Source organism: Crocodylus siamensis, chromosome 5, assembly GCF_052110815.1.
Source record: "Crocodylus siamensis isolate JL-2025a chromosome 5, ASM5211081v1, whole genome shotgun sequence".
NCBI lineage: Eukaryota > Metazoa > Chordata > Crocodylia > Crocodylidae > Crocodylus > Crocodylus siamensis.
Genome location: NC_143399.1, coordinates 88,607,266 through 88,619,723, shown reverse-complemented (window position 1 = coordinate 88,619,723; position 12,458 = coordinate 88,607,266). Strand labels below are relative to the sequence as shown.

General features: G+C 42.4%; 1 protein-coding gene across 7 annotated transcripts in view; it reads right to left on the bottom strand.

Moving 5' to 3' along the window:
* Positions 1–12,458, bottom strand: part of COBL (cordon-bleu WH2 repeat protein) — a 255,404-nt gene that overhangs the window by 157,619 nt on the left and 85,327 nt on the right. For 5 of the 7 annotated variants that reach the window (XM_090049646.1, XM_090049647.1, XM_090049649.1 and 2 more), the window contains exons 3-5: positions 6,401–6,611; positions 5,232–5,460; positions 2,635–2,679 (exon numbers count right to left, since the gene is read on the bottom strand). In XM_090049646.1, the coding sequence (XP_089905772.1) occupies positions 2,635–2,679; positions 5,232–5,460; positions 6,401–6,611 (485 nt within the window). The remainder of the gene's footprint in view (positions 1–2,634; positions 2,680–5,231; positions 5,461–6,400; positions 6,612–12,458) is intronic. The other 2 variants (XM_090049648.1, XM_090049650.1) reach the window with 1 other exon arrangement.

Here is a 12,458-nt window from a genome sequence, read left to right as displayed (position 1 = left end):
GATTTTAGGTTCAGATTCATACGGGCCAATCTCTGGATCAGCGAGGAACCCTCTTAACATCAGTGGAACTGCACATAGATGCAGGGGTTCTCACTTGTGGGTCAGCTTGCTGAAGTATGTAATTTCATGGATGAGTTAACAGCCTACCAACATTTTTAGGATAAAACCCTATAGAAAGTTGCATTGAGCTAAGATAATGGCCTCTCAGACCAACAATTTGGGGGAAAAAATTCTTCTTAAGTACATGTGGTAAATCTTGACTCTGACTAAATGGCAAGTGTAAATGAGGAAAGAAGATGCTGAAGTCAAGTGGCTAAATAAAACTACTGAAATCAACAGTTTCACAGTAACTTCAGTGTGGCCATAATTTTACCCAGGGCCACAATGTCAATCATAGAGGAGAGCATTCTAATTATTCTAATTTCTGTACTAAATTGGGGGGGGGAGAGGAACGGGGACAGATCCTGATCCATCACTTGCCATAGAACACTGAGGGCCAATTAGCTTTACTGGCAAAATGAGTCACACACTACACACATTTGTGTACACCAGATAGGTAGAGGAACATGTGACTGAACAACTGTACACTTTGTTGCCCACTGGCATGCATACATTTTTCAGGCACAAGTTTAGGAATCATTGTGTCAAGGTATGACCACAAAAGGTTTTTTGTGTGCAGGGCTTTTCCACTGCATACTCTTTTCTAAAGCAGAAGTGCCCAACAGAAAAGCCCACAATCTGAGAAAAAAACAGTATGATGGGAAGGCTAGTGACAAATACATTAACTGATGCATTTTATGATTGAAATATTGAGCAAATATATCAGGGTTTTGTTTTTAAGCCTTCCTGAGAGACACTGGGTGTTGGCTATAGCCAAGGCTAGAGATTTTGACTGGAGTGTGGCAGTGCTCCTCCTGAGACTTAACACTGGAGGGTCCCGGTTAGAGGGTCTTCCCTCTCCCCTCAGTTGGACCGATTACCATACTTAGGGTCAGGAAGAAATTTTACCTCATAGTCAGACTGTGACTATGGACTGTGGGGCCAGGTATGGACTGTGGAGGCCTTCCTCTCTGATGTGGGGGTGTAACCCCCTACCTGGGATCTCTTAAATATATATTAACAACCTTTTACAAAAGCAGGATGTTGGCTGCCACAGTCCTTCACCTTCACCTGTGGCAGGTTAGGGTGTTGTCTTGTGTTATGTCAGGGTTGACAGTAGTTTTACTAAGAGCTTGGATTAGGAATTTTTATGGCCTAGCTTGGATAAGAATCATCCCCCAGGCAGGGGGTTGGACTTGATGACCTATGGAAGTCCCTTCCAGCTCTGCTTCTCTATGATTTCTCACAGAAGTTTTTACTCCACTCAAAAATTTGCAAGTATGTTACTTTGTGTTTTCCCACTAACACAAGACCCCAATATATAATAATAGATACAAAAAGGATATTTGAGGCAGTAAACACATATGTTATCCATTTACACTGCCAAAGTAGCACAACTGCAACCAGAACAAGTGCAGTGATCATGCTTAATATTCAGCATTTGTCCACATTTATCCCATTCACCCTGGTTTTTTAAAAAAAATGTTCTTAAGTATAGTACAGATTCCTAATCAGCTGAATATCTCAGGACCTATCTTTGGTTGAATTTCAAATCCACAAGACAGATCTGAATGTCCAACTTCCAGAAAAGCAAACAGTTCTGGTCATGGAAATTTATGTAGGGCATGGACAGACATAACACTTAGAACTTTCTAAATACACTTTAAAACCCAAGAGTCTAAATGTGCATGCCACTTTAGACTGGTTTAAACTTCCTGGAACATTTCAAAAGTGCACCAGGAAAATCAAGTACTATTTTGAGCCAGTCCTCCTTGAACTAGTTCAGTGTTATGTACAGACACATCAAGCATTCTGTGCTTAGTCTGGTCAGTCCTCCAGGCATCCCACAATGCAGTGTATGTCACCCCCCCGCCCCGACCCATCCAGGGGCTGCTCTGGGATGCAACCAGGACTCTACTGCTCAAAGATTTATTGCCAACAGAGACCACAGCCAGGGAGGGCAGATCACCCCTCCCCAGACCCCGGCAACCTCTCCACTCCAACTACTGCCTCAATCCAGGTCTTCCTCCCTGTAGGGACATCCTGGGGAAACTCTGAGCACTGACCCTTAGAAAGCATGATGGTCTGTGTACTCTACCAACTCCTGGAGGCATTTTGGCAGCACTGCAATCCTTAAAAGGTGAAGTTTTACTTGGAACCCTTAGCAGTGTACATGTGGACACTTCGGTCCAGGGACAGCTGTGAACCGATTCCCAACCAGTGACATTTTTGGAACAGTTTAAGTGTTATGTCTGTTTGCACCCTTATTGTCCATATACCATTAGGCAATCGTGTTAATGATATGTTGATATATTAATAGCAGTTGTTCTATTTTTGCTTTGACTAGAGAGATGGGCATGTGACATTGTCAGTCTGCAAGATAAATAAAACAATCTAGGATACAACACAGGGAATTAAACCAGCTCTTTTTTCTGCAGTGTTTCATGCCAGAATCTTAAAAATCTAGCTATCAAAGCCATGCTAAAGACAACCTGGAGGGGAGACTGATTTTTCCCAAACATGGTTGTACAGTACCTCTGTAGTTCAGAGTAGGTTCAGACTGAGTTTTTGATGGAGGGGCTGAAAAAGGAAAGCATTGAAAGGACAAGAAAAAACACATTAGAGCTCAGACAAATCATCTGGTAAACCACAGATATGATTCATTACTCTTAGTATGTGCCTTCTCAAGCACTGTTAAGAATGGCTTTTTCTGAAACTGGACTTGCAAGGCTGCTGTTTGGAACTGCAGAACACTTATCTGAGGAGAGAGCTTTGTTTTCATTCCTGACCTTTACAGAGGCTGCTTCAGTTGCTAAAAGAAAAAATGTAAGTAGGTGGCAGCAGAGTTTATCTTTTAACAAGACTTTTAACTTTTGAATGAAGTGTTCATGTCTCGGGCAAAGGGAGGGTGCCAATCAGTCAGCTCATCTAAAATCAACTCTTACTTACAGCATGTGTTCTTCAGCATATGAAATGACATAAGTGGGTTTTTTAGGGGATCCCTCCCAAATGAAAAGGTGAACAGGAGTCCAACTTCTCCTTCTTATCATTAACAATGCTAGAGCCCATTCTGCAACCCAGATAGGTGGGTGACTGCCACTGATATCCCTGGAAACCTCTCCCTTGGAATGCCATCAAAATCTTGTGAGAAAAAATTATGTTCATAAGACTGCACTAGATACATTTTATTTAAATTATTATTTCTTGTTATTTCTCTGGTTCGATGCAAACACAGGCAGACACAGTAAAACATACGATGAAAGTATGAGTGCCCCAGAAGAACATGTGGGCCCAGAAAACATATTACTCTGATAAAAGGGAAAATGAGATGATACAAAGAATTTCAGTCACTTGGTGCAATGGATTTTATATTCTGCAATGTACTAGTCAGCAACAGCATCTGTTGTTTATTAGAATCTTGCTTAATGGAATCAGCTACATATCAGAATTAAAACCAAGAGCCATAAGTCCAGGCATTTTTGACTATTTACTAGCATACCATTCAATGGAATCAGCAACTGTGTGAAAGTGCACTCTACACCTAACAAGCTTTTTCATTACTCAGTCAAGTACTCTAATCAAGTTCACATATGTGCATGTTCTTTGCATAGCTAAGTTGCTATGTAACAGCTGGTGACAACTGAGCATGCGTGACAACAGCATTTGCATGGGCTTCTTAGTTTACTTTCTTTACTTTGCTGGCGCTTATTAGAATCACTGGTTATTAAAATAAAAAATGATCTGTCTGATGTGACCCTAATAAATGATGGACATTGTACTAACCCTGAAAGTGAATCTGCTACTGTAGACTTCTGCATTTGTTTTGACTTCAACAGGACTCTTCCTATACAAAAAAATTATAGTGCTCACCAGGACCTACTGATATATACTACTAATCATACTGTCATTTTTCTTGTTCAAATATTCAAATTTAAAGGAAAAAAATTCTTGCAGAAAGCCAAGACTAATTATCTAGCAAGATATCACTGAGGCATACTACGGCTTGATAGAGAACTCTCTGCAAACATAATGCATAACTCCGGAGTGGTTAATTTAATTAAATACATAAAAATGAAAGGGTAATTGCATTTGAGTTGTGGCAGTAAGTAGCACTGTATTTTGCGGATCTCTTTTGAGACTCTCACCAACTCAAAGTGAAAGAAGACATCCGTTTAATTTAAAGTCTAAACACACTGAAATTTAGATTATACCAAAATAAAACTGTCATTCAGAGGGATTTGAAAGAAGAGACAAAGCACCAACATAAATAAATTACTGTATAAATAAAAGATAACCCTGCCTAAGCGCATATACAGTGGAGGAATAAATAACAAAGTCAGTGCCCCTAGAAGAGCTTCTGATTGTGACAAACCACAGGAAGCCATTTTTAATGAAGATCACTTTCTGACAGCAAAAGGAGTCATGCTTATCAACATCAGCTTTGAATTTTTAAAGCATGTTTAATATTTATGCTATCTGAATCAACAAGCAGTCTGATTAAACTTGAGTCCAGGTAGGCATCATTAGAATAAAAAATGGGGAAAAAAAGACAATTCACAAATGAACAACATTTTAAAGACAAATACCTCCTTAGGTCCTCTTCACTAATAGTAAATAGCTTTGTTCATAGGAAGAAATGCATCTGCATTTATCTGCAATTGTTTCTCATAATCTCTAGTATATTTCTGCTCTTCTCACTTCTACCAGCTGCCATGACTTTTTCCTATCTGTCTTACAGTACAGGTGAGAGAACAGCTCTCTCTGGACACGGTCCCACGGTATGTGCACCCCCTGTTTATAGCAAAGCTTGGAAGCAGCAAGGCTCCTCCTTCGCATCTTTAGTGCAGGCCAATCACCTCCTTGACAGCTGGTGGCCTTCACTGGCAGGCTGCCCAGGAACAACACACACTATTTATGAGCTAGGGACTCCTGGGTGACAGCTGAGTGTGCTGTTGTCACTGCTGCTGCAACTGGCTGTGCTTATAAAACCCAAGTAACTCTATAAAGCTGAAATGGATGCAATCCTATTTAAATAATAGATCAGCAATGATGGTGTTAATACTGATCAGGCTGCAGGTGTGATTCTGGGTTTATCACTAAGTGCACAATAGGTGATGTTAATCTTGACTCACCTCTTTTCCTATCCCAGGCATATAGTTCCTTTATCCCCAACTCATCCAGGGACTTGGTAAGCTCCAGCTCTTCCCCAGTGATGTTGTCTCTCAGGAGGACAACATGCTCCTGGCTGACGTCGCACTTCTCACAAATGGCAGGGATGATGTTGTGCAGAGGCACCTCAGGACTAACGCGAACCACTGCCTTTTGTGTCTTGAGGTAATTCACCACCAGCCTTACTGACTTCTGAGACAGAAAAGGGAAAAGACACTGTCAGTCTCTAGATTCAGGTCCCCACAGTGATGCTTCCACCATTTAAATAACACAAAAGAGATAAGTGTTTTCCTTCATCTTTCAAATGCAAATCTAGTGATTCACATGGGGAAAGTTACTATTGGGCAGAAAGTTTAAAACCTAATCTCTAGTGGTACCTCTTTCACTGGGGAGTGAGTCATAAGGGCAGTTTAGTCAGAGAGAAAAATCAGAGGCAGTCATACACTAGGAATCCTATCCTAAGTATGAACTAATTACTGTCACAGCAAAGTAAAGCACCTTCAGAAAGAGTTTAAAGTTAATCACATGGAAGTCCAGAAAACTCTTCTAAAACCAAATGCTTGGAAACCATATTTTTGTTTAAGGAATAAGGATCTCTGAATTCATATAATTGAAAGATAGAAGCAGTGTGGTCCATGATCTGAATCATCGTGTGACACCTGTATGCTGAGCCACATGTGCAAAGGAATCACCAAATTGGTGGAATATTGCCAACTAAGGATTCCTTGAACTAGGAACTGCAGCTCCTATATCACCTCTGCTCACAAAAGCCAGCACACCAGATGTGTCCAAGAGAAATGAGAGCCCAGTGCATTTTAACAATGTCATTTTTCAAGATACACATGAACCTTCCTATATTTATGTGTATTAGAAATCCTGACACATATTCATATACTGTGCATTAAAAATTTAATCTGACCTTACCATTACATGATAATGTTAGAGATTGGATTGATTTACCACTCTAGTTTTACCAGTTTAGTTGATGACTATTCAAACTGTATAAAAAGAAAATCTGAGCCTCTCCCCTTCAGGTATGAAGACAAGAAAAGTGGAACAGGTAGCAGCAGCATCCCTGTTAGAAACTGACAGTGGGTTCATAGCACCTGTTCTAATGCCAGGTGGTACTGACCTCAGGGACCTTAGGTGGGGGTCGTTTTATCTTTCCTTCAGGGACCTTCTCCTTCAGAAGTACTGTCTGAAGATCCAGCACCCCTATCAAAGTATTTGGCTTGTAACTCAAAGGTTGCTGTGACTCCCAGGCCTTCAGTTCAAGAGTATGGTGGGCTGGATTTAAGTGGTAGCGGCTGCACAAATCAACCAAGAGATCCATCACAGCTTTACTGCAAAGAAAAAAAAGGGACATTCTCTATTATTACGAGGGGAAAAACTGAGTTGCTAGAATGTTATTGAAGTTTCATATGACAGAAGCAGCAGCCTAGGCTGTGGATTTTTCTCAAGCTTCGGAAAGCTACTGAAAAACAACAAGTAACAGATATAAATATATATAAAAACAACAGATATAAATATTAAGAATTACATATTTTCCTATGCGGTGCTTTTGAGTTACTGATTAACTACTCACTGTCAGACAACAGAAGTAATAGTAGTACCTCTAGCAGTAGCCATTGGTGGGTGAAGGGCAGCTTGTTAGCTGAGTGTACCCATAAAGTTGTAACTTGTGTACTCTCACCTTTACTTTGGACTCTGAGGGCAAAAAACTACACGTTCAGACATGCAGTGCTCCATCCTGATCTGAGTAACAAGATCCTGCTTCTCCAACTGTAGCAGTTTAATTTGAGGCAAAAGCTTGATAAGTAACTATTTCAATCCCCCCCCACCAAATTATAGATTCAAAAACATTTTCACTTTGCATCTTCCCTTCCAAACTTTATTTATATGCATACAAACTATAAATACACACATGCATACACAGTACTTCAAAACAAAAGAGAAAAAGAGAGGGAAGAGAGAGAGAGAGAGAAAGGGAAACAGAAACACCTCCACACACTACAACAGCCTACTACTCAGGTTATGCACCTGGGATATTACAGACCTAAATTTAAGTCTACCTTACCATACGCTCACATCCCAAAGTAAACACGGGTTCAAAAGTCTGTCTCCATCTCTTTCTCACTCAGTCTCTTGAGTAGAACCTGTTCCTCTGTCTAAATATTTCACTGGGCCAATGAAAAAACATACTCCATATCCCAGAGTTTATGGTCCTCCTCTGGGATTCTGGAGAACAAAAGAGCAGAAGGTTTCCCTTGTGTCTTCCACACCCCAGGCGTGTGTCCAAGCCACCAAGCTATGAGTTATTCTGAATTGGATGTTATTCTCTCCCTCTTTTTCTCTCTATCCCCAGAAATCCAGTTGTATTCCTGACAAGGTTCTTGTGGTAAATCTGGTATCTTTTATTTGATCAGCTCATATAGTTGGAAAAATTCTTCTTTGCAAGCTTTCAGGTACAAAAAGCCTTTGTCAGGCTGAGGAAGCATCCGCAGTTGGTGTGTGTGCTCTTCCAGGATGGAATGAATAGTAAAGAAGCCAGAGACTGGTATGCATGCAAGAAGGCCAGTCCTGAGAAACTTTTCCTGACAAATGTTTTGTTGAAACTGACACGTTCATGGAAATTTTTCACTTTTAACAACTTTATCATCTTCCAACAACAACAAAAAAAGTTTTGTCAAAAAAATCCTGTCCAGCTTTACCTGGCACCTGTAATTTTCACAGAAGAGTTTTTGTTTGTTTGTTCTTTTACAGTGAAGGGAAAAAAAAATTGTATAGACACTGCAAGGCAAAGGCATATTACTAGCGAGTACTCTTGTAACAGCACTATTAATTTACACATTCTTCATGAAGTGGAAATGTAAAGAAGGATGCTTCCAAGAACCCTGCAGGAGCTCCAAAATGTTCACAAGACAAAATCCTTTCCCCACTGAGGCAAAAGATGTGAGGAACTCAAGGTTCATGGCAGTGGCTTTGTGTCCACCTAGGTTTGATTGAAGAATTATTTAAGATAGAATTCTAAATATTTGAAAACATGGGGCACTGCATAAGTAATGGTTCATACAAAATGCTATTCTATAAATCCACTGCACAAGGGAGTCCAGATAATATTAAAGTGTTCTATTCCCCAAAATGTTCAACAAGTATCAATAGTTTCACAGAATCATAGAAGCAGGGTGGAAGGGATGTAGTAGATCTTCAAGTCTGACCCCCAACCTGGGCAGGAGAAAAACTGAGCTCAAATGACTCCAGCCAGGTAGGCATCAAGCCTCTTCTTAAAGACCCCCAGGGTAGGAGCCAGCACCACTTTCCTTGGAAGTTGGTTCCAGATCCTAGCTGCCCCAACTGTGAAGTAGTTCTTATGGATGTCTAATCTAAACCTACTCTCCAACAACTTGTGGCCGTTATTCCTTGTTATGCCAGGGGGCGCTGAGGGAAACAAGGTTCCTCCCAAACCCTACTGGTCCGCCCTAGTGAGTTTATAGACAGTCACTAGGTCCCCCCTCAGCCTTCTCTTGTGAAGGCTGAACAGGTTCAGGTCCCGCAGTCTCTCATTGTAGGGTCTGCCCTGCTGTCCCCGGATCATGCGGTTGGCCCTCCTCTGGACCCTTTCAATGTTGTCCACATCCCTCCTGAAGTGGGGCACACAGAACTGGACACAGTACTCCAGCTGTGGCCTGACCAGTGTTGTGTAGAGGGGGAGGATCACCTCCCTGGCCCTACTTGCGATGCACCTGTGGATGCACAACAAGGTCCGGTTAGGCCTGCCAACTGTGACTTTGCATTGTCGGCCCATGTTCATGTTGGAGTCAATAATGACTCCAAGACCCCTTTCTGCCTCCGTGCTCTCAAGAAAGGAGCTTCCCATCTTATAAGTGTGCTGCTGGTTACTACTGCCCAAGTGCAGCACCCTGCACTTGTCAGTATTGAAATGCATCCTGCTTTTGTTAGTCCACCCCTGTAACCTATCCAAGTCTTGCTGCAGTCTTTCCCTCCCCACTAGCATGCTCACCTCACCCAAAATTTTGGTATCATCAGCAACTTTTCACCCCATCGTCCAAATCACTGATAAAGAAATTGAACAGCACAGGCCCAAGGACCGAGCCCTGGGGGACTCTGCTGCCCATTTCCCCCCAGGTCGAATATGACCCATCCACCACCACCCTCTGAGTACGACCCTTCAGCCAATCTGCAATCCATCTGACTGTGTAGGCATCAATGCCACAGTCGCCTAGTTTTTAATGAGGATGGAGTTGGAGACGGTGTCAAAGGCCTTGCTGAAGTCTAGAAAGACTACGTCCACGGCGACACCTGCATCCAATGCTTTTGTGACCTGATCATAAAAGGCAATTAGGTTGGTCTGACATGACCTGCCCCTAATGAAACCATGCTGGTTGCCCTTAAGCATCATCCCTGAAGCCGACCCATCGCAGATGTGCTCCTTGAGGATCTTCTCAAAGAGTTTCCCTAGGACTGAAGTAAGACTAACGGGCCTATAGTTGCCCAGGTCCTCCCTCCTCCCTTTTTTAAAGACAGGGACCACATTGGCTATCTTCCAATCATCTGGCCCCTGGCCCAAGCACCATGAGTGCTCATAAAGCCATCCCAAGGGCCTTGCAATAACTCCTGCTAGCTCCCTCAACACCCTGGGGTGGCCCAGCATCTGGACCCGCTGATTTGAACACATCCAGCCCCTCCAGAAGCTCTCTAGCCTGGTCCTCCCCAGCCTGAGGTCTGGAGGCGTTCCCCTCGAGTCCGCCTTGCATCACGGTGGGGGAGTCCCGGTCACTGCACAAGAAAACGGAGGTGAAGAATTGGTTAAAGAGGTCCACTTTCTCCTCTGGCGCAACCACCAGATTGCCCAGAGGATCTTCCAGGGGCCCCACATTTCCCGGTGCTTTGTTCATCCTTCCTATATATTTGAAAAATTACTTTTTATTATCTTTGATCTTGGATGCTTGGACATAAGTCTATGTCTGCCTTAGCTTTCCTGACAGCCACCCTACAGGCCCCAGCAGAGGAGGTATATTATGCAAGTTTGTATGCAAGCTCCCTTGCTGGAGTAGCAGCTCTTGTATTACCCTCCCCATCGCGGTGTTTCTCTGTTAGATATGATCACTGATTTCAAATCTCCCAAGCTGACACTTGGGGATCCCCCAAGTTGACATCTGGAAATGCACTGGACTCCTCAGAGCTTCAAGGTCTCTAACAGAAGGTCCTCAGGATGCTTCTTGGCTTCTTTGTTGGAGGAGCTGGTTCTTTGTATTTCTTTAGTCCTCAAACACATGCACATGCATGTAGGCTTCACTGTACATATGTATATAATGGATCACACTGTGCAGTAGTGGACAAGATAGGTGAGGTCTGGTCATCCATCCATATGGATACAAATCCCAGTTTGCCTATCTGTTTAGAGACAGAGTTAAAGAGACCTCTTTTCAAATAAAAACCATAGGCTGTGTGTAGATGCAATGAGGGACATGTATGCAAAACATTATAAAGTGGGTTAAATGTTTTTGCACTGCTTTAATGGTGTTGGTGTTTGCACGGCTTGACAGCATATTGCACTTCAATTACAGCCACTGTAGTAAATTTAGCACCATAATGCGCCTTAAATGACTTCAGGTTTTAGTTTGATGTTCTAACAGCCGCAGAGCTCAGGAGCTCTGCAGGAAGCCCTGCAGGCAGCCTGGCAGCAGCCTGGGAAGGCAGGCTCTGCCCAAGACAGGAAAAAAAAAAGTGGGAAGCCTGATCTTTTTCTTTTTCCCCAGGAGCCTGCCTGCCTGCCCGAGCTGTGGGGGCCTGGTGCTTCCCTCTGCGGCTGCAGTGCCCCCTGGGACCACCCAAGCTGGGTGCCTGCGGGTGGGTGCCTCGTAGTGGGGGGGTCCCACTGCTGCAGAGGGAAGCACCAGCATCCCCCTCTCCCCAGAACCCAGGACTGCTCCAGCTGCCAGCAGCTTGCCCTCCCCCTCTGCCGCCAGCAAGTGTCGGGCATGTGTACAACATGGGGGTTTAATTGGCCCTAAATTGAAGCAGTTTTTAAAAGCCCACCACTTCAATTTAGGGCCCCCATTTCATCTACACATGCCCATATATGTTAAGTTATTTTCTACGTATTCTTGCAATCGTTTCAGAGGAGAAAAAAATCTGATAGAACCTCAGTCCTTGATATGTTCTTATAATTTCTATACCAGTCATTATTTCTTGAAATAGAATGACAACATATTTCTGTAATGTGTAATATCAGATAGTTCATTTAAATTTGGCTTATGACTCATGGGCTATTTCATAGAAAGCATTTTATAGTACATCATTTTTTGCAAGTGTTTCGTATAACTTCTGCTGGTGCTGCACCTCTCTCTCTGAAACAGTGAACTACATTCAACATCAGGTTTCTAGGAGTGCTCACAGCTGCAACAAAATTGTAAACTCCATGTCAGTGATGTGAAAAAAGTAAATTATGGTCTTCCATTTGAGATGAACTCTGATCCAGCAGACAAAAAAATATCTGAGTTATTTTCTCATTAACTGTGGGTTACATGAAGGCAAGAACAAAACACAATACTTCAAATGAAATCTGCAATGACCAAGCCTATTTCACTCTGAATACTCCAGCCTACCATGGAAAATATCCCCAAGCTTCAACTATATCATTTTGAAGTCTTCAGATTAAAGGATAAAAGGAAACTACTAAAACAACTTAAAAACAGTTTTATCCCACTGTTGAAGTGAAACCTTGAAACATTTCCTTAAAACAGCTGCAGAAGAAAAGCAAAACTGAAGAAAAATAAACTGTCCATCTTCCCAGGCAGTGCCTTTCAGAAAGCTAAGAGCTCATGTTCCACAGACTGGAGACCTTTTGTATTAAAGTTATGTTTTTCACAGGACTTCACCATAAACAGAATTTCAGTACCAGTGGAAACACACCTTGTAATTGACAGTGTTCTTCCACAGAAAAAGAGGAGTAGCAACATTTTTTTTTTAATATAAGTAGGTTCCATATCCAAAACTCACTCTTCTGAGTAGAGCCACCACGCACCAATCAAAATGATCACCATATTTACTCAAATATAAGATGAGTATTTTCTCCGCAATCAACATGAGGAAAAAAGCCCCGAATCTTACATCTGCATACAAGGATACCTCACTAAATGTACTGTCTGTCATTAAACCACTGCCAA